The sequence below is a fragment of the Canis lupus genome, chromosome 4, assembly GCF_011100685.1.
Source record: "Canis lupus familiaris isolate Mischka breed German Shepherd chromosome 4, alternate assembly UU_Cfam_GSD_1.0, whole genome shotgun sequence".
Taxonomy (NCBI): Eukaryota; Metazoa; Chordata; class Mammalia; order Carnivora; family Canidae; genus Canis; species Canis lupus.
In genome coordinates, this window is record NC_049225.1 from 76,855,669 (window position 1) to 76,878,927 (window position 23,259).

Below are 23,259 nucleotides of genomic sequence, written 5' to 3' on the forward strand. Positions count from 1 at the left end.
AAATCACTGGGGAACTTGCACTAAGTGCAGATTCCCAAATCCCTTCTTCACTTTAGGATGTCTTTGCATACATTAGGCAAAACACACACACAGTACCTATTTGTTCTCAAATGAACTATAACCCCCCCCAAACCCAAATTTTAGAAAGGGAGACTTCAAAATACACAAGGAAAATTACAAAAAAAAAAAAAAAAAAAAACAATAAAAGTCTAATGGTGTATATATTATGTAAAGTAGTAAACTGCAACCTGATTCATGTCTTTGAGGCAAAGTGTGGGTACATTTTAATATGTTTCCTATAATGAAAGATGGAGAGCCTCCAAAATTTGGAATGGCCTACGGTCAGTGAAGAACATAAAATAGCCCTCATTGATTCTGGAGTGGGACTGGGGAATTTACATTTTCGAGAAGCATCCTCATGACTTTGCTGTAGGTTCCAATGCTCTTTTGGAGGCCCAGCTCAAGTCTTAATGCTGGAATCAATCAGCCTCTCAACCTTTCTCACCCGAGAGCTATCATTTGAATTTTGGTGTCATTTTGTCAAATTCTTTTAAGGTAGATATATTTCTTTGGCTCCAAAGGGAACCAAACAGTCTGGATTTAACATGCTTATTGTTTTCAGTATAAATCATTTGTTAAATATATATTCAATTGTGATTTAATTTTTGTAACTTTGTGAGATTTTTCATGTAAATGTATTCACAAATCAAAAAACACTTTGTCGTGATCTTCTTGACTTATTGTTAAGAAAAACTATATTTTACATATAAAGTAGGTAGGAAAGTTCTCATCGTGTAGTTGTTCAGAAATCATTGAAAACTGGCTCAGTCTTAACATATTATTTAATATATTTTAATACTACAAATGAATACTTTTTGTAATGCTTGAGACAGTAAAGCAAAAGAAAATACCATTATAAATTCCCATTCAATTTGAAATAGTGACATTCCGTGGTAACTTTCAGCTCTGAATCTTTGCCGCAGCCATAAGTCAGGAGACAATCAGGTGTCTTTCTTAAGCTTTTGATCCCGACCTTCTGAGAATGAGAAGTAATGACAATAACATAAAGAAACATTTCTGATCAATGAACTTCAGCCTCCCCATTTTGTGATAGGTGGAAGGACCAACAGGGAGGGCTAAGAGAATTCTTCTGGTTTTTTGTTTTGTTTTGTTTTGTTTTGTTTTTTGTAGAATCCACCCACCCTTCCCAGCTCCCTGAGCAGGTTGGCTTTAAGCCCTGACTGCCTTCTCTTCCTGCTAACCCCAACTCTCTATGTCACCATAGCTTCTTAGAATTAGCGGTAATATCAGGAAGGCTTGCAGAAAGAAACCCCAAATGACTAAAGTTGACTTTCTGCTGCTCGCAGGAATCAAGGTTCAAAACAGAAATTAAGCTCAGTTATAGAAAAATATGGAAAACACATTACTTGTTTATAAACAAAGATTTATAGCTACTGTTCTGCCACAGGGACACCACCTCACTGGGCTGGAGATTTTCCGGGGCTATCACAGATACCATATTACACTGGAGAGGGTACCAGGATTTAATGGGTGCTCGAGGCCAGAGCAAGTCCCTCTCCTTCCACAGCTCCTGCTTCAGTTATGGAATCTGAAGTGCTTAAGGAGTGCTAGGAAGTCCTCATTCCTTGCCTTTTCCCTGTCCTGTTAGAGGGCATTGCTGCCCTACAGAGGACTTACCACAATTTGATGTCTGAAATACCAATACTGTCAAGATTATTATCACAGAAACAGCTACAGCTCTTGCTGTCTTGGGTGGAATTTTATATTTCTTGGGAATACTTTTCTTTGGGAACACTTCTAATTTTATGATGGAAATCAGTTGGATAATTGGGATCAATAGGCAGAATTTTCTTCTCAGGCTTTTTTTTTTTTCCTTCACAGAGCATTTGGACTGAACTTATAGGTAGAAAGGCCTTTGAGGCTACAGCCATCAGCAGAATCCAACCTCATCTGAATTTGTGTAAGGAAAAAAGAACCCTTTTCCACTCCCAATAAATATTTCTCTCAAACGGATGAGATTGGATTATGTATACAAAGAGGAAAATGTAGGGTCCAGTGGCAGGCTTACAGCGCTTGGGTTAAAAAAGTGATTTTAATTCTAATTCCTGTGATGAGACCTCAGGACAAATGACCCCACTTTATTTGTTTGTGTAATGGGAATGATACAGCCTATTGTGCAGGGCTTTTGTGAAAGTTATATTAAGTCATATATATAACAGTTATTTCTAAAGTGCTATATAAAAGTAAGGCATTATTATCAGGCAGCTAAGCAAAGTTAAAAGCCTTAATAAAACCTATCCTTTACTGACTATAAGGAGACATTTTCTTACCAATGTGCAAACAAGACATATTTGCCATTAAAAGTTTAGTTTTTGCGACTAAATGGCTCAGGAAGCAATAAAGATGATCTAATATGTCAAGGAAGACATTTAAAAAAAGGAATAAGTATATTATAGACAGAAGTAGGAGACAATCTACTTTTTTAAAAGAGCCATATCTATTCATAGCATATTTAGAAAAGTATTGAATTCAGGAATATGAGACCTAGAAAAGCAATCTAAAGAATTAGGGTGTCATTCAGTATAAAATGTTTAGTCAAGCAAACTAAGATTAATAATGGGAGATTAAATCATGGCAGTCCTTGAGAGAAGGGTATGCATAGAGCAGGGAGTGTATCTGTCTCTTACCACTATAACCCAATCACCTTGATTTGTGCCTGGCCCATTATAGATTCTCAAATGAATTTTGCAGAATGAATGCAGAAATTCAGGAGTATCACTGAGGGGATATGCGTTCCCCAAGCCGAAATTAATATCTGAATTGTTCAAAGACACATATGCTTGTTGGCTCAGATTGATGAAATAAAGATGTGGGCTACTTATAATAGCAAGTGAAGCTTTTTAGCTTCCTTAATTATTTCAAATTTTTGACAATCTCAGGATGAGAATGCTCTTCCCAAATATCACTGGTGGTTAGTCAACAAAACTTAGAATGAAAGAAAACTAGTCTTTCACTGGAGAACTTAATCTCTTAGGTTTGGGATACCAAATGGGTCAATATTATTCTATCGTTGGGGCATTCCTGTTAGGAGTTCTAATGCTATATCTGGAAGATCTATGAATGCACTGATTAGAAATATCTGCCATGGGCATTGAGATCAGGGATGGTAGACGAACTTCCTTTAGAAGGGTTTTCAAGTTGAAGGTTGAATTTGTGCATGATTTCCTAACTTTCTCTTTTGATAACAACCTCATGATTATTATGAGATGTGGCTTATTATGATGACTGAAACTGGAGGGATTTGGGAACAATACTGCAAGACTGACAGACACTGAGCCTGTAAGTGGCAGATGCATATTAAATATATCTTACATGTAAGTTACACTCACCAGAATGTATCGCCCAATACACAGGTGTTTGTCTACATCTCCCAGCCTCTGTCCATGTAGTGTGGGACCATACGACTGAGTTCTGGCCAATGAATTGTGAACAGAAGTGCTATAAGTGATGACTAGGTCCTGTGCCCTTAGAAATATCTCATATGATCACCCAGCAAACTCTCCTCTCCTGCCATGTAAACCCTGGAGGCAGTGTGCTCCAAATGGCAGAGCTACAAGGAGAAAGGCTCACAACCAACCCAAAACACCATAAGGGTAAGACAAACTTTATGGAGATTTTTTTTTTTTAATGGAGATTTTGGATTTTGTCTGTTGCAGCAGCTAGAGTGAATTATTCTAATACATACTAATACAAACCACTGTTACGGGAAGTGGTTTGTTTTGGTGATGGGAGATGGGTTAGGCTGTCTAAATGTTTGCAGGAAACCGCTTCCTGAACTGGGTCCTTGACAGCACATTGCCCTTCCTGCCTACCTTACCATCACATCAAGGAAGTTTCCTAGATCCTGCAGACTCTGCTTGCCTTGCAGTCGTGAAGAGCTGGGTGTGTGTGTGTGTGTGTGCAGGGGAGGGGCTTCGCTCTAGCACATTGTGCATACTACTGTGCAATGTGCATATCCTTCAAAAACGTGTATTTCTAATACCATCATTCCTTTCCACGGGGTTCTGGCTCCCACCAAGTTAACTTTAAACCCAGTGGCAAAAGCTCCACAAAAAACAACAAAAATCAGTTGCTATGGTAAGTGACCCTCTGTGTTCTGGTGCCCCGTGACTTTTCCAAGCTTCTTCCCTTTCGAGGGAGCCTCAGCTAAGATCAGTGGCATTGCTTAAACATCCCTCTCTCTTTTTTCTTTTCCCTGCTATTCTTCTTTATTTCTTATCTCCCTTTATCTCAGTCCTATGAATTCCTAAACCTCCCACACACTCCTCCACCTGGGCAGAAACAGTTTCTTCTTCCTGTGAACATTTGCATCTCTCCCTCTCTGAAGACATCTCCCCACCACCTTCTGGTGGACACTATAGTTAGGAGTTTGTGGCAGCCCTTCCTCCTGGACCATGAACTTCTGAGGAGAAGGGAAAATATATCTATTTGGCTTACTGTAGAATATTTCATGGCACACAGTGGATTGCCTACTACTGAACAAATGAATGAATTAATGGAAGTCTCCTTTGCAAAGCTATGAATTCTCTCAGTTAAAAAGTTATGAAACAGCCTCTGTAAAAATAGGAGAATAGGAGACAGCTTAAAAGAGAGCAAGCATATGAAATATTATAGCTCTGAATATGCTAAAAACATTTTATTTACTCATAGTATCAGAATTCTGGAAGGATTTTATCCTTATTTCCCTCTGGTCTGGCTCTTGCTTTTTCTTTTTTAAATCAGAGATCCATAGACATTTTTTTTTTTCTATGGGAGTGAAATAAAGGATGGAGATTTGGGATGGGCAAAAATATAGAACTGTCTTTTTTTATCTAAAGCAATTACTATGAGGAAAAACAGCTTTCTTCTTAATACAGCAATTCCATAAATAACAGTAAAATTCTTGATGCCCCAGCAGTAAGGAGTCTGCAGGGCAGCACCAATGATGTATATTGCTGGCTGGGAGAAACTATTGTTTACAAGCTAATTATCGTATAACAAGTTGGCTTTAGTTAGCTATTTGAGAGGTTCAAACAGCAGATTTGGAAAGATAAAGTGTGTATCGGCAGGTACATTTTTTTGAAATCTCTGATTAAAAACAATAGCTTGAGAGAATTGGAAAAAACAACTTAGAAAAAAACAGTTTATTAAGTAATATCATATAAATAACTTGTTACAAAAATTGATTTGCAAAAGGCATATTTACTCTTTGTGAGAAATCACTTTTTAAATTGCATTCTTTTCAAATTTATAGTCTAAGAAAACAAAGGAAAATAAAAGAAGCCATTTCAAGGAGCGTGTATTTGCCATTTGACTACACAAAAGGCCCGGCCACACTGCGCTTGAAGGTAATCATCTTACCTCTCCTTCTAATACAGGAAGCTTTCTCATGTAAACTGTGAAGTTATGGAAATCTCCCCAACTAGAAATGTTGATGAAAGCTGAGCAGTGGTGGTTTCTCTCAGGTGTTCTCATCGCCAGATATAGGCGATACTGAGAAAAACTGTATGACTGAGCATTCCAGCCAGTAAATCTTCAAGGGTGGCATCAGCTTCAATTTATACTTGGGAGTATTTTTAATTAAAAACAATCAATACCAAAAAGCTTTTATTTTCTGGATTTAAAATCACAAATTACAGTAGGAGAATGCCAAATTGCCTTAGCTTGGTACTACTGAAGACGCACGTAGCATTTATTATAAGGCCTATTCTTATGCAGTTTACTTTCAAAGCAATGAAAATAATCACAAACAAAACAATATGGTGGTTTTGAAGTGTTCCTATGTTTTTTTTTTTTTTTTTTTCCGAGAGCAGATCGGTTTGTTTGCTACACAGCATTCCCCCTGAATGCCTAGCAATTCTATACATCTGATTCCTTAATAAACACTAAACTAATAGATCATAGAAAACTAAAAGCTTATAGAAGGTGCCTCTAGACATATTTACATAAATAACATAGTCTCGCAAGAAAGACCAAGATCTCATTATAGTGGAATGCTTTTTCCACAACGCTGGGTCCATGCCTCATTTGTCAAATTAACCCCATTTGAAGAGAAATTTGAGTTTGTGGTCCATGGGTTTAAAAAAAAAAAATGGAATTAAGCAACTTGTAAAAGCTCTTTTGAAATTAATCTAATAACCCAGTGGCTCTCAGGCTAAGTGCCTCGGTCCTGTCTGAAATACAGTGGGTAATAGGCTTTGTTTCCATTTGACCTCCTTTTGGCACTTTCATCTGCTGGCTTCTGTCGGACTAACGTTCCCCCCAAATTAAAAAAATGAAAATGCATCATAAATAAGGTATTACAAAATGGGGAGTAGATTAAAGATCGTCTCAGCAATGCTTAAATTAAATTGACGATGCAGAGACCATAAACTTCTGGCTTTAAAAATGAGCTATTTCTTTATTAACTTTTAACAAGTGTGTGAGTCAATGTCTTTCCTTTCTAAGAGGGTTTTCTTCTGCACATTGAATATGATCAGGGTCTGATGTTTTTTAGTAGAGAATTGCCCCTTTAGAAAACTGTTCCATAAAGATGCCAAAGGGAGATGAAAAATGCTACAAACGTAATAGTCACTGAACTTTTAAGGTGACCATACTGTAATTCTGTATTCTCTGGAAAAGAAAGCTGCTTGTTGGACTTTGGAAAATAGTTCGTCTTCCTGAAGGTCTGTACACTAAGTCTTACTCTTTCCACTCTTATAATCTGATAAAGGAGGCTGGGTTTTAGTGTTAAATGTAAATGCTTGGCTGTTTAATCCCCTGTCACAATTCAAAAAAGATTTCATCTAGATGAAATCATAAAAAATAAAATTACACTAAAATGATCCTTTTTAATAGGATATCTTTCAAAATAGTGGGGCATCATGACTTTCTAGAGTGTTCTTCCAAAGTAATTATATTGCTTCAAAACTAGTGACTAGGGTAAGATAATTGATTTGGTGGTTTGGTTCCTGGGGAAGATGAATTTGGATGATTTAAATACTTAGTTTGTGTCCACGAATCAACTCTGTTTTTCCCTTTTAACTGCATACTTTTATGGCCCTCAAGTATGTAGAATTGAGGAATTCTTAATTCTTAGTTTATACAGGATTATCTTCAATGAAATGCCCATTTCAAGGCAAAGTGTTTGATGAAAGGAATTGCTCAGTAAATCAGGACATCTAATATTTATGTACTTAGAAATGAAAGTAATGGAGATTTTCTGAAGTTAATTTGGTTTCGTAAAATTTGGATGCTTCCAAGATAGAGATTCAACTTTTAAAGAATTTTTGTACAACTTTTTTGAAGCTAAAAATGAACACTAAGCCAACATTTTTTTTAATGAGTTAAAATTGAATTGCCAGGTTTTGTTACATTTGAAAATGGAGTCAATTTGTATCTGAAAATCCCTGTATGCAACTAAACTTAAAGCTAAGAAAGCTCTGTAAAAAAAAACATTTATTTACTGTGCTCAGAGCTCCTGTCAGATGGTTCCATGGAACCATCTTTTCTTTTCTTCCATTTGATTTCACTTTTTTAATTTGGGGACAAATGTTTAGGACAAATGTTTCTGTTTTCAGCAGAAAGTGGCTATGAAGTGAAGAGGTTGTAAACTTATGCACGATAGCTTAACATTTAAAAAAATCGCAGCTTGTTTTAGGGAACATCTTGAAGAAACTCTCCCCTTTGAATGGAAGGGAACAAAGTTTCAGAAGGGCCTCAAAGTCCTTGAAGCAATCCACTAAACTGATCTGCTTATAATTAATGAATTTTAGTTTCTTATTTACTAAAGCAGATATTAAATTTTACCTCTTCCCATTTTCCCTCCATCCTTCTTGTCACTAACATCTGATATCAGGACAGGGACTTTGTGAAAACTGAGCCAAAAACTAATTTTTTTTTTCTCTCCAGTAATCATTCGTGTTGACTGGGGTCTTGGACTCGATATCTTGGTGAGAAGGAAGTGAGACCCACACAGAATGATGGAAGTATGGCTCTCATGATCTCCATGACATCAGAGAGTTTTAATTATAGGAAAAATACTTATAGGACCTTGTACTAAATATTCAGCTGTAGTCTTAAATTGTCCAATTTCTTAGAGATTCACTTCATCATCAGGTTTTGTGGCAAGAGATTAGGCAGTTATTTCAATATTTAGTCATATTAACTTGTTCTTGGTCCACTGTACCATCTTCAAGATGGGATAATATACCCTGCCAATTATATCTCGAATTCCATTACAGAACTGCTTACTTTCACTTACAGGGAAAGAATAAACCTTACCCTTAAACAGTGGAAGTTGCTAGTGTCGACCCTCAGACATTCCAATTAACCCAAAAGTTCAAAAGGAAGACTTCTGATGATACCTTTCTTTTTACAGTACTATCTTTCTTGATTCAATTTATTACATGACATGAAACATAAGGACAGAGAGCTCTTTAGTTATACAGTAAGTCATGTGATTAAGGTGGTTTTCTATTGCTATAAATAACTAGTTCTTACTAATTAACTTCCCTAAGCTATCTTTTTTGCAACACTTAACTGTGACTAAGATATTCATTATAGTGAAACCCTCCTGTAGTATTTTGTTTGCATTCCTGCATGTGTAGGAAGAACTAGCCAAAGTAAACCCTGAAAACATGAAATACTTGTTAGTATGTATACGGGGAAGTCCGTTACAAAATAGGAAACCATTCGGTAAACGCAGGGAAGAATATGGTTGTAAAACTTTTTCACTCTAATTGAGTGACCCAAAAGACTACATTTCTCTTATTTTGAAAGTGCCGTCTTTACTTCCTGGGTAACACACCTATTTAAAACTTAATAAAAGTGTGTTTCCAAATAGAAGGTATGTGCTCATATGACAGGATCTCCAAATGGAAATGACATTAAGATTATCTGTAGGAAATTAACATTAATTGAAAATAAATCCCTAAGACTAATAATTGAAGTCAGCATATTCTTAAGTACATATATATATATATATATATATATATATATATATATATATATATATATTTATAAGTATACAGAGCCTGGGTTTGGTTTTTTTTTTTTTTTTTAAATTTTCAAGACAACTATGTTTTCATTACAGTACTTTGGAAATTTCTGATGATCGAACAATGTAGGATTCTAATGATACAAATCATTAGAACAGCCATATGAAATAAATGATTTGAACCTGCCAAAAGGATTAGTTCAGTTCAGTTGGGTCCTCTGGATAATAACTATGATGCTAATTGCATACTTAGAGAAATAATAGATTGGATGGATTGTACATTACTTTTCCGTTGTAGTATGAGACCACTACTTTATCATTAGTTGAAAGACAAGGATGGCAGGGTTGCCATAGCAACAAAGTCAAAAACAATGAAAAAATATTAATGCTTTTGACAGTCAACTATCATTTTAATAGAATCTTAAACACTCTTACTGAAGAGAATCAAATTTGTCCCTATGTAAGCGTCTTCCAAACATGTAATACGTAGTTTTGCACTATGATCTCAACAATATATCTAGATCTGTCATGTCATATAAATATATAGATGTTCCCAGATGTGGAGGACAGGATATCAAGTTCAAGTGTGGCCGGCTCTCATTTCCCCATTAAACTCTGAGGGCGGGATTTGAGTTTTATTTAATCTATCTTTACTAATGCAACTTAATTGTGTACGAAGTATCTGAAGAATATGGATTATTGTACTTCACGCTGCTACTTTCAAGTATATTAGAATAATACTGACAACAACTACAGACAAGGAGTTAAAATTTGTCTCAGAAGAGTTCCTTCAAGAATTTTTAACAATTAGACTTATTTGTAATTAGCCTACTGATGGTTGAAATAATTTGGAGTGATCTGTGGTACTTTTGGTGGCCCGAACTTTAAAATATGCCAAATATTTCCTCCGTTAACATCATTAGCTGTTTTCCCTTTCTCTTTATGTGGTGCAAGGGCAAACTTTTGCAGGTATCGTATATAAGAAATTGTGAGTTAGTGGCAAGGAACGAGGTACTATTACATTTTGCTTGTTTGCTGTTTTTGAACGTCGCCATTGCATTTGCTTCTAGTCCTAGAGAGGACCAAGAATCTTAAAACGTCGGCGGGTCTGATGTTCGCAATAGTCGTTGGTGCCAGATGAAGTTCTTGAAGAACAAAACAGGACGGGCAAATGCCATTTTAAGTCCTTTGCAACACACCCGTAATACACACCCACGTTCAGCGCATTCATCTCCTTGTGAGCTGATGTACCAGGGCAGGACCCACCTGGCCGTTGCGCCCCCCTCGTTTCTCTTTTCCGAAACTCTACCTTTACCGTCAGAGCTCGGTCCCTCATCGCCTGAGCGCGTGAAGTGTGCGGTCAGAGCAGCCGGCTGACCCGAGCCCCCGGAGTGTGGCGGGGGGCCCGGGCCAGGGAAGGTGAGCAGAGCCAGGGAGGGAAGGGGACGACTCGGGCTCTCCCTCCTCCTCCAGCACGGGCCCGGTCGGTTGAGTGGATGCGCTAGAAAATTAAACCTGTGCGTCTCGGAAGCTCATAAAAGTGTGCTAGAAAAAGGTGTCTAGCGCGGGCGCCGCAGGCAGGGCCGGGCCGTGGGCCGTGGGCCGTGGGCCGTGGGCCGTGGGCCGCGCGGTGGGGGCGCCGCCCGCAGACCTGGGGCGTCCTGCAGGGCGCGGGGGTGGGGGTGGGGTCCCGGGGCGCGCACTAGGAGTCCCGGTCGCCGTCCGCGGCCCCGTACAGGTCCGCCAGCTTGCGGAAGCGCGGGCCCCACTCGCGCAGGTAGTCGTAGCTCTGGTCGCTGTCCGTGGTGCTGGACTCCAGCGAGCTGAGCGAGGCGGCCGCCGAGCCCGCGCCCTCGTAGGCGTAGGTGGCCAGCGAGTCGTAGGGCGGCGCCGTGGGGTCCCGGTCGTGCTCCTGCAGCCGCTGGCGGAGGAAGTCCCGCACGTCCGTGCTGTCGGGGGCCGCGGGCGGCCGGCGGGCCGGCAGGAGGGCCTCGGGCGCCACGTCCCTGCGCAGCTTGCCGTCCTCCAGGGCCGCGGGGTTGCGCAGGGTGCCGATGTCGAAGGCCTGCGTGTCCTCCTCCCCGCCGCCCTCGTCGTTGTAGCTCACGATGTTGTCCCTGATGTCCTCCTTGGATATGATCAGCGGCTCTTTCTTGCGCTGCCGCCTCAAAGCTGCGAACAGCACCACCGTCACTGGGGGCAGAGACAGAGCAGAGCGGGAGGGGTTAAGGCCCGCGACCTGCCCCGCGACCTGCCCCGCGACCGGCCCCGCGACCGGCCCCGCGACCAGCCCCGCGCGCCCGGCCAGGGCTTCGGGCCTCGGGGCGCTGCCACCCCGCGCCCCCCTCCCCCACCCCGCCCCCAACCCCAACGCGGGGCGAATATCTGCAAGAAAGTTACGATTTAACTAGAGGATGAAACACCTTCCCGGGTTGTCAGGACTTAGTTCCCTTTGGCTCCGACACGGCAAACTAGCTTCAAGGGAAGGGAAGAAGAACGGAAGGACAATAATGATCATAAAAAGGCTCAAACGCAGCGAGAGTGCAAATTATGCCGAACACCTAAAATGCTCTGAAACTGCTTACAAGCACAAGGCTGGCACCTTCGGGATGTGTTGAAGGTTTGCATAACTCCGCAGCTAAAATAACTTTTGCACCATGCCTCCCTTATTTTATTTATTTATTTTTTCCCCTGAGAGAAGTGTAAAATTAGTGTAAGGCCCAAAGTAGAGATGTGAATGTCTGCATGCCTTTCTACATGGAAGAAACACTATTGCAGATAAGACCCGGAGAGGCCCAGGTGCAATTCAGAAAGCCATCCTGACCTTCAAGATCAGCCCACTTGAAAGGGGGCAGGTCCTAAGACTCGCACCAGCTTGTTTCTGTTGTAGCCAAACAGACACATGTAAGAGGGAACTTTAAAAAAGAAAAAAAAAAAAATCTTTCAAAGGTCACATTCTCCAAGTTTGTTGCCTGGAATGTTTGTTCTTTTGATTTTTTTTCTCTCCCCCCCCCCCACCCCAACTCAAATTAGAGGCCCAACAAGAATTGTGTTTAAATAACTCCTGATGGTTTTTCACAGCTGGCTGGGTCAAATGCAGTTGGCTTCCTGTAGAGAGACGCATCTAGGAATGGACATAAGGGTAGGGAAATAAAAGCATAGCGACAGCTTAGAGAGGAAACAGCCATGCAGGGCAGAAAATGCACTGTTAAACTGGGTTGGTCCAGGGGTGTTTATTACAGGAAGTACTAGTAACTGTTTTTACTTTCTCATCCATGTCATGGTCCTGATTTTATGAGCCATAAAAATGGAAATATTGTAGTAAGAGTTACAGAATAATGTCTTTTGGTGGGTATGTATATTTACCTATATAATGATGGATATATCCATACCCATATGTATCTATATATTAAAATTTCAAGTGTTAATAGTATTAATAATAATTATCTATTGAGAGAGTTCTGTGTGCCAAGCACTGTGCTAAGTGCTCTATATACTGAATCTCATGTAATTATCACAGCAGACCTACAAAGTAGGTATCATCATTTTATTATATACATATTATATAATATAGTAACCATCTTTCATAGGAGAAATTGAGTTTTAGAGATGTCACATATACAAACAATTGAAATCCAAGTCAGACTAAAAAGCCAACACTCTTAATCACCATGCGTTAAAGCATGTTTGGATTATAGACTACTTTTAAAGGATATCCAATGTTGCCATTTCAAGTGCGTGGTTGTATAACATACTGTACACATCCTCTCTTGCTGCCAAAGAGCATCCTCATGCCTCATTTGTCCCAGCCATTCAGGGCATTTATATATTTACTTATTCACTAAATATTTATGTAGTTCCTACTCTGTCTGTGCCAGGGGCAGTTCTAGGCACTATCAATGGAAAACATTAATCAGGAGGTGGGCAGGAGCGGTGGGGGTGGTGGACAGAGACAAATAATGTGTATAATAAATAAGGAAATTATTAGAAGGTGATATGTATACCATAAACAAAAAGTAGAGCAGAGGAAGGAAGATGAAGAGTGCTTCTGTGTATGAGTGAGGGACTGTATATGTTTTTTAGGAGGAGATTGCATCATTGAGGAAGTGACATATGAGCAAAGGTGTGGGGAGTTATTCAAGGAGCTGTCGGGTGAAATGGACAGAGCTAGAAGAAAGGCCCTGAGATGGGAGGGTTCCTGGAGTGCTTGACAAACAGCCAAGAGATGCTACAGCTGGACCACAGGGAGCCCTGGTCAGGGGACAGGAAAGGAATAGGGAAAAGCCATGTATTTTGGGGCTTGGAAGCTGTATGTCTTCATTTTACCCTGAGATGTGGGTGGGTGGGTGGAAAACTGCAGGGCTTTGGGTGGAGGGATGCTTAATAATCTATTCTTTATGGTGGATTCCAGTGTGACCAATGAGAAGGATTTGCAAAACAAGAGGACTGTCACTAAGGATGGCCTCTGGGGTTAGTGAATAGAATCAAGATGACTGTCTCTCAAAGCATTAAACCCTATGTACAATGGTTCATGCCATCATTTAAGGCAAGATAGCGGCATTTATCACTTCCTAATTCTGCCCCAGTTTAAGTTATCTGTATCTTTTGTTTTAGTCCTTTGCACACCCGAGAAAGTGTAATGTCTAGAAGAGAGAGGGCACATTGGATAATTCAAAGACATTCATTCACTGCCTAATTCCTAATTCCCCTACAGCTACAACTGCCTGTATCTTTTCTTTTTAGCCCAATGTACATCTGAACAGAAATTCTAGAAGGGAGATCTTTCTTAAAGCTAACTTTTATAGACTTGAAGACGTGAGTTCTAAGCACATGGAACAACAACAACAGAAATACATTCTGAGAAAGTAATAGCTTTCTTCCCAGTAACTATTCTCTTCCCTTTTCTCTACCCGCTGAAGCCAGAGGACAGCAGTGAGATTTGGGGTGAGGGATGCTTGGACCAATTTGTGCTCAAATCCCATTGTAAAGTTAGAAGAGAGCAAGGCATTTGAAATCAGGCTGCCTAGGCTCCCTTAAAGAATTTGACCCTTTTAAGTCTCGTTTCTTTCTGTAAAAAAGAGGCAATAACACAGTGCCCCATGTTGTCATCAGGAATGAGTTAGTAGGGGATCCCTGGGTGGCGCAGTGGTTTAGTGCCTGCCTTTGGCCCAGGGCATGATCCTGGAGACCCGGGATCAAGTCCCACGTCGGGCTCTCGGTGCATGGAGCCTGCTTCTCCCTCTGCCTCTCTCTCTCTCTCTGTGTGTGACTATCATAAATTAAAAAAAAAAAAAATTAACAGAAAAAAAGAGGAATGAGTTAGTAGGGCAGCCCCGGTGGCCTAGTGGTTTAGCACCACCTCCAGCCTGGGGTGTGATCTTGGGGACCCGGGATCGAGTCCCACGTCAGGCTCCCAGCATGGAGCCTGCTTCTCCCTCTGCCTGTGTCTCGGCCTCTCTCTCTCTCTCTGTGTCTGTAATGAATAAATAAATAAAAAAAATCTTAAAAAAAAAAAAAGGAATGAGTTAGTAAATGTGAAAGTTTTGTAGATTCTTAAAGCACCATAGAGACACGAGATGTAGTAGTTGTTTTCACCGTGGTTTTATTTTTGTAAATAAAACAAGAGATGCCACATGATCCACTTTATTGACTGCAGATTTCCTCCTATATCCGTGTGGCTTTCCTTCTCTTACAAAAATCTCAGGTTTGCTTCCACCTTCTTCAATTGTTTCATTTTCAGTTCGGGCTCTCTTTCAGCCTGGAAATTGCCCTGCCTTCTGTAAGCTCACAAAGAAAGTAGAGTGCAGTGTGGAAGCACCAAGGCTCAGGGGGAGAAGACCTGGGTTTGGAACTTTGTTCTACCACCTGTTGGCTGTGTGACTTGACTACATGACTGCACATCTTGGAGCCTTGGTTTTCTTATTGGAGATGCAGATACATGTATACCAGATGGTTCGGAGGGTTAAATGAGAAGAACAGTTGTGAAGCATCTTGACTAGTGTGTAGCCCACAGTATTAGTCTAGTAAAGGGTCAGTCCCATTTAGCTCCTTTTTAAATAGGTACAGAATTCCAAAGAGACTAGACCCGATGTAGGGAGCATGGAGACAAGTTAGGAGTAACGAGGAGACAGTGAATTTATTAGAGGAAGAAAATGATAAAGAGAGGATAAAGGGAGTTGGTGAGGAGGAAAAAAAATTGGGTGGTGGTGGCGGAGAAAATGGGTGAATGATGAAGGAAAGGAAGCATCACCTCTTTGAGATGAGAGTCAGCTCGCCTTCTATAGACCACAGAAGAGTCCATGGAATTCTCACTGACTACAGCCCTGCCAATTCAGCCCTTCTAAAAACAACCTTTTTTTTTTTCTAATCAAAAAGAATATTCATATCCTCCTCTTCCAAAACAATTTTTACAGACTCACACCATTAGAAACACTGATTTGTCTTTGCATACTGTCAGCTTTTATTTATCCTCATATCTTAAAATACTTTTCCCCAAATTTTCGTTGACAAAGAGAATCACAGTTTTGTAGTTTAAGTTTCAAGACTTATAATTAGCAAAATTGATATGGAATGTGAAGCTCTTAAGCAGGGATCCCTAGGCATTCTCTTCTTGGAGAAATGTAGGTCTTGTACTCTTTATTCTTCTCAAAGTCGCTATACTGTCATTTTAAAAAAGAGGTTTCTCCCCTGTGCAGTCCAGGTTGACACTTAACTTCGTACCTTTCTTCCCCTTGCGTAGGCAAGCTTACTTTGATTTTTGGAAAGACTGAATTAACTAGCATTTGATTTCTTAGTTCACAACAGTCAATGGCCTATTGAGCATTTTGAGCCCAACCTGTGTATTTAATTCATGGGCTGGGGGAAAAAAATTTCATTCGAATCATTGCTGGACCTCGGTTTTTACTTTGATTGCATTCATTTCCTTTAGGTCTCAGATTTATTTCCTCAGTCACAGAAGTTGTTTATTATTCAGAGTCTGAGAAATAATAGACATTGTGTATGTGGCAATCAGGGAGCAATGCTAAGAAGGTAGTTATTCAAATGGGTAGAACAAAGCAAGTTGGCTGGAAGAAAATTTAATCGCTTTTTATTTCCTTATATGAGAGAGAAAAAGTCATCACATTTCTCTTTCCACTTTCCCATTGATCTTTAAACTTTACCTTCTTAGAAAGGGCCATCACCACACCCTCCATGCCAGATGACTTTCTCTCTTTAAAATTTAACATGTTTGCCAGGTTAAATAGTAAACAACAAACGAAATGAAAAGGGCATATTGACGGTGCCCTCAAGTCCCTCTGGGATTCATTCCCAGTCTGCCAGATGAGAGATTCTTTTAGTGGAATGATTCCCTGGGTAGGTAAAGACATGGTCAGGTTTCACATCTATTCATCCTCTAAAGCTATTTTCAAGCTTTCAAACTAGTTCATGAGTGAACAAAACAAATTCTCAGCATATAACTCTACTCACCTAGATTGGGCTGTATGCCTTAATGGGGGAGGCAGATAAATCTAGGGTGTCACAGTAACAGTGTGTGCCCCTCAGCATGGGGAGATAGGATGCAGGGAGAAGCAGTTTACCTAGTAGGGTCACGATGCACAGAAGGATGGCAACCAGAGCCCCCGTGCTCAGTCCCGTGGGGTGGATGAGGGCCTCCGCGTGGCAGGACTGCATGTTCCCATGGTGGTCACATGCACAGACCCGGACAGTCACTGTCCCAGTGCTGCTTTGGACTGGGTAGTCGTTGTCTGAAATGACCACAGGCAGGAGATAGGTGCTCATCTCGTGTCTGTTGTAGCCATTTTTCCGAGTTAAGATTCCTGCTGTGTTATCTGGAACCAGAAAGCAAAGTAGTGAAAGTTATGTTCGTACCACATCATGGATTGGAGCAATTGTGATGCTAATAGATAGACAGAGGTATAAATGTATCGACAGAGATGATCACTTGGACTCACCTTTGTTGTCTTGAATGGTAAAGTTTGAGCCACTGGCTGCTTCAGGGGCCAAAGAGAATGAGAACTGGTGCCCGCTGTAAGGGTCATCTTTGTCAATGGCTCGTAGGGTCTGAATCAACTAAAATCAAAACCATAAAGCTGCTATAAAGTTTTGCTAACTCAAAAGTGTTCCTTATGGTTTTGCAGTAAATTGCTTGAGTAAATGATTTCTAATTTTAACTTAAAAACAATAGCCTCTAGAGAATTTTCAACGAATCTGCTTTACGCAATGAACTGACGGGTTTGAAACAGAGCTAGGAATAATGTTTTGTTATGGGCTGTCCTGGGTCCTGTAGGATGTTTAGCAGCAAGCCTGGCCTCCTCCCACTACGTACCAGTCACACTTTACACTTTGTGACGATCAAAAATGTCCCCAAACATTGCCAAATGTCCCCTGGGGGCAAAATCACGGGAGGTGGGAAACACTGCCCTAGAGTAACACAAAGCTATAAAATATCACAATGATTTATGATAACATTTCAGCTAAAAGATCCAGGCATTCTTTGGATGCAGCCTGTTTAGAAATGCAGTCTTGACAAATATGTAAGCCACTGACTTGCATAAAAGCTAAAAGAAAGTTTGCACATAAAATACAAGTTCAGCTTCCCTCTTTCACATGTATTTTAACAGTGCCCTTCTATTTCGACAAACTGTAACATAATTTTTATATCGCTGGCAGAAAAGACCTACTTCAGGTAGGGACAAATGTATAAAACAGGAAAACATTCACGAATTTGTATTACTTGTACAGATGGGCAATATAAATAAGTGAAACTATGAATTATAGGCAATTGTAAAATATGTTCTGGTTATTGCTTTCCAGTGTATATGGTAATTAAAAGTATCTGCTCACCAATTAAGATTTTTCCAATAAAGCTGTGACTAATCTATTTTAATGAAAACATAAGACTGATTTGAATCAGCATCAGTCTCTGAGAATGATGAACTTCCAGTTCTTAAAAACTATTTGTTCTCTTATGCAAGTTAAACATTCATTCTGGCCCTTATTTATAGTATTAATTTTGTTAGCATTTGCTTCATAGATAATTTAAAACTCACCCTCAGCTCTGCGTATTAGAAGATCTAAATTAATCTGACTAAATTAATTTACTTTTTTTTTTTTTTATGAAACTCACCTGATCTGCTTTTGCTTTCTCACAGACGAAGGTTTCATAGAATTCAGCAAATTCTGGGGCATTGTCATTGACATCTAGAACTTTTATATATAGAGGGACTCGGCTGCTTTGCTTCGGATTATCTGCAACATGTCAAAAAGAAATGGGCATTTATATATTGATCACCAATCCCCTTTAAGATAATAGTCACTCCCTCCTTTCATACACAGTTTCCCCAAGGCTGCTCTGAGTACCACACGGCATTGTGTACCAACTTAGCCACAAAAAAGAATTAGATAGGTACTTCTGGGGTTAGATACACCTGCTGGAAATACCTGGGAGACAAAGCTACTTGTGTCAGTGTAGTGCTATTTTGTATAGCAAACCCCGGAGTCACAGAAAATGAAGAAAAGCTATCTAGGAAAGGCAGTTTAGAGGCAGATTTTAAGAGAAGCCAAAGAAGCAGGGAGATGGGGAAATTTTGGACAAGAGAAAGAGCAAGGGGAAATGAAAGAAACCAACTGGCTGTTTTGGCCTTAGTTCTTTAGTTTTTATGCTGAATACAAGCTAGATATGGGGCTCAGCCCTTTGCTATACTATCCTATTTAATCCTTGCAAACTTTTGAGGTAAATACAGTTATTGCCCCTACCGTATAGATGAGGAAACTGAAGCACAGATCTGTTAGGTAAGTTGTTCATCTTCTCAGAGATGATAAATAAGAAGTAGAACTTAGATTTCAACTTAGGTCTGTCTGACTCCAAGGCCCCAGGTGTTCATCCAGGATAATGAGAGAGCAGCATCCGTGTTTGAAGATGAGGAGTGGGGTGGGGTGTAAATGAGTATTTTGGGTAGTGTGGATGACAGATTCCCAGTCTGAGAATCAGGGGTTGGAATCTCTGAGCTCAGCGCTCTTCATTCACTTCACTTATACATCTGTTTGTTCACATCATAAATATTTAGTGAGCATCTAGTGTCTAATATATGCCAGCCACTCTTTGGGGTGCTGGGACACGTGGGGAACATGACAAAGATCCTGCATCTCAGAGCTTTATTCTACTGGGGGCAGACAAGCTGTAAACACATAAATATATAATGCGTGAGATGGTAAATGCTGTGGAGAAATTAAACAGAGAAAGGGACTGGAGAGAGGTGGAGGTGCTACTTTGAGTGGGATGACCACTCGGGCTCATCTGATGGGATGCCATTTGTACAGAGACACAAATAAAGAGAAGAATTAAGCCATGTGACTATTTCTGGCTCTCCACATAGAGGGAACAGCAAGTGCCAAGGCCCTGGGATGGGAGTAGGCTGGTTTTATGTAAGCTCTGGGCTTCTGTTGCATCAAAGATAGTTAAGAAGTTTAGACAATAAGATTCTTAAGCTCCTTTGCCTCTAAAATGTTGCTCACATTATTCTTCCAAAGTTAGAGCTGCCGAAGAGGAGGTTTTAAAAGGTCTTTATCGCTAGTACTTTCAAATATATCACAGAAACATTAAATCTTAAAAAAAACTTTTTAGGCACAAAGCTTAAAATACACAAAAATGACTACTTCAATAAAATATAAAATTTCATGATGTTATAAAAAATGGTCCTTTTCAATGTGAAAAATGATTTTGTGATTTTAAAGCTTTAAGTATGCTCTGTCATTGGTATCTGCATTAATCCCTCCACATAAATTCTGAAGAGCAAATTCCTACCTAACAAATTTGTAATTAGGAGCTCTTAATGCTATCACAAAGCGATGCTTCATTTTGTCCATATTGGTTATTTATTATTCTACTCAATATTCTTCAGACATTTCAAATCTCATGAGTAATGTTGACAAAGAATACTACTGTAATATACCATTAGATATGGAATATTTCACACTAGATACCCAACTGAGCTAAAAATATTTGAACTTTTAAAATCAAAAACAAAAACTAAAAAATGAGCTATAATTTGGAAGCCTATATTTAAACATTTAAATGTTATTTTAAAAATACTTTTTCTTTCATGTACTTAGGCCTACACATTGTGTTTACATTACACAATTCTCTCTGTGTATAATCATTTTATTTGAAGCATTCATTTGGCACTATTTTTCTTTGCCTTCAATTTCATGGGGACTTCCATAAAATTCGCTCTAAACATTTTATTGATTACTTGGTGGTTTGGATTGCTCACTTTGGTGTACAGTGGAAAAGCAAAAATTTATATCTCTTACTTCTGTAATGATTTTGAAATAGAAATTCTGTAGAAAGCTGGAGGATAGATCTCTGAAAGACTTCTAAGTAATGCCTACATTTTTAAATGTATGTGATTCCCCTCCCCTCCCAATTCTAACCATGAGCCCATGTTTTTCAGCTTCTTCTGTGGTGTTCTGATTTATAAAGCTTTGTGGAATCAAATCCAGTATGTACCAGTTCAACCTCATTTGAGAGATGCATTCTCATTTCATTATTTGTGAATTACAGGTCATCCATAGGTACCTCTGCATTTGTGAATGAGTTAACACATGCCTAGAAGAAACATTACTGCAAATCGTTATGCGGCTCTTTCCTTCAATATGTATCGAGTAGGCTATCTGTACATGGTGATGAATTTCAGCCTTGCTTCAACCCGCCCTTGCCGGGACACTCACTCCGTCAATTGGGGGACAGTTGCAGTGTGAGGTTAAACTTACTGATCTCTGTTGCTATCACTGTAATGTTGTGCCACAGCAATGTTTCTCGGTCAAGAAGTTTCGACGTAAAAATTGAACCATTTCCAGAATCAATGTTGAATATTCTGTCCATATCTGTGTGTCGATCAACAGAATACCTAAAAATGCAGAGTAGAATTTAGAATGGTTTTCTTTTCTTTTCTTTTTAAAATGAAATATAGTTGACACACAGTTACCTTAGTTTCAGGTGTACAGCATAATGATTTGGCAAGTCTACATGTATGCTATGCTCACCACAAGTGTAGCTACCATCTGTCCCCATACAATGCCAGAAAGGTTTTCTTTGTATTTGTTATTCTCTCATCCTAAAACTATTTCCAGAATGCCTGTTACGTGATTTTTTTTCTACTTGTAGCACATATTGCATATCTATAAGTTAATATTAAGCAAAATATTCTGGGAAATTCTTTACAATTGAGGTCCTAATGGTAAACCCATTAGACAAGTTCCATGAGTTTGAGAATCACCAATAAAGTTTCTTGTATATGTAATTTGTATCAAGTTTATATAGTAATGGTCACATTTTAACTCAAATTTCTAGAACCTTAGAACTTTAATGTGTACATGAGTGTTTATGTGCATAAGTAGGGTTATTGTCTAGTATTCTGTTATTCACTTTATTTTTAAAATCATTACGTAGAAAGAAGCAAAAACTGGCCAGTGTGGCTACAGTTAGTGAGGTGGGAAAAGGGAGAGAGATAATGAGGTTGGGAGGGACCTGGGTGGCTCAGTGGTTGAGTGTCTGCTTTGGCTCAGGTTGTGATTCTGGGGTCTTGGGATCAAGTCCCACAGGGAGCCTGCTTCTCCCTCTGTCTGAGTCTCTGTCTCTCATTGAATAAATAAATAAAATGTTAAAAAAAAAAAAAAGAAAGAAAATGAGACTGGGGAGAGATTCAGAGTCTGGACTGTAGAAGAGTGGGCTGACCATGGCAAGGAGTTGAAGTTTGTTCCAAGAGCAATGTGAATCTACAGTGGATTTTAAGCAGGGAAATGTTCCAATCTAAGTCACGTTTAGTAAAGATCACTGGTTTGAATTGAGGAGAATGGTTGGTTGGTGTGACCACACACTGATAGAAGAGAAGAACAGAATTTGGGGAAGATCCTAAGTTTCCATTTTGATATATTGAAGCTGAAGTGTCCAAGGAAAGTCCGGGAAGGAAAAGGTCTGGATTGACAACTTAGATTTCTCATTTGATTGTTTAGGAAGAAAAGGTCTAGGGAACAGAGAAAAACATTAAGGACCTGATCACTTAAAAGATGATGGGAAAATGGAGACCCACAGTGCTCAAAGCAGTGCCCAGAGCAGAGTAGGCACTTGATAACTATTTAAGGAGTTTTGAGAATTCAAAGAAAACTGAGAAGTGTCTTAGAATTCAAAGGAAGACAGAGTTTTCAACACCGAAATTGATGGAAGACTAGGAGATTTTGAGAAATGTTATTTTCTTTATACATTTATTACCAATTTTTGGAATAGCTATATATGGGGAAAATATGTTTGCACTCTACTTTATGTAGGGGACATTAAAGAGAAAACTCAGGAGACATTTGATATGTTAAGGTCATTAGAGGAAAAAAATTGCTCATTTCAGCTGGAGTCTCAAAATTTATGTCATGATGGGAGATTTAAAAATGTTGGCTCAGTAGAAATACAATTAAGTAAATGAACTAACTAGTCATATACATGTAGACTTATTATGAATGCTATAAGAAAAATAAGCACATTACTAACTTGTAATAGTGTACCATGTTCAAGGTTTTATTTCAATTGATTATTTTGCTTTAAAATGTAACTGGTAAAAAAAATAAAACTGGTAACTGGTAAATTATAATAAATATATTTTATTATTTATATTTATAAAATATAAATATATCATAAATAATATATTTTATTATTATATTGTAATAAAATATATTTTCGTCATCTATCAGGGCAAAATAAAATATATATTTGATTATTGGAGGCTATTTGAACCTGATATTAAAGAGAATTAAGAAGTTCAAAGAAATATATTGGGCAGCTCTGGTGGCTTAGCAGTTTAGTGCTGTCTTTGGCCCAGGGTGTGATCCTGGAAACCCAGGATCGAGTCCCACGTTGGGCTCCCTGCATAGAGCGAACTTCTCCCTCTGCCTGTGTCTCTACCTCTCTCTCTCCGTATCTCTCATGAATAAATAAATAAAATCTTAGAAAAAAAAGGATATATATGTATATATCTCAAGTTAGGTTAGAATTTTAATTTTAGTTTATGTAAACCTAATATTATTATTAAGGGTTCATCTCCTGCAGATAAAACAGCTATTATTTTTGCCATTTATGTCATGAATCAACGTTTATTAAGAATTTAGGCAACTCATTGAACTTGATCACCTGCCTTCATTTTTAACTTGAGAATGATAAATATTTATAGCACATA

General features: G+C 39.1%; 1 protein-coding gene across 1 annotated transcript in view; it reads right to left on the reverse strand.

The window, feature by feature from the left end:
- Positions 1–5,189: 5,189 nt before the first annotated feature.
- The window catches only part of CDH6 (cadherin 6), a 55,465-nt gene continuing 37,395 nt past the window's right edge, over positions 5,190–23,259 (reverse strand). Inside the window, exons 7-11 of the mRNA XM_038535409.1 lie at positions 20,810–20,946; positions 18,165–18,286; positions 16,990–17,107; positions 16,615–16,866; positions 5,190–11,230 (exon numbers count right to left, since the gene is read on the reverse strand). Of these exons, the coding sequence (XP_038391337.1) occupies positions 10,740–11,230; positions 16,615–16,866; positions 16,990–17,107; positions 18,165–18,286; positions 20,810–20,946 (1,120 nt within the window). The 3' untranslated portion in view covers positions 5,190–10,739. The remainder of the gene's footprint in view (positions 11,231–16,614; positions 16,867–16,989; positions 17,108–18,164; positions 18,287–20,809; positions 20,947–23,259) is intronic.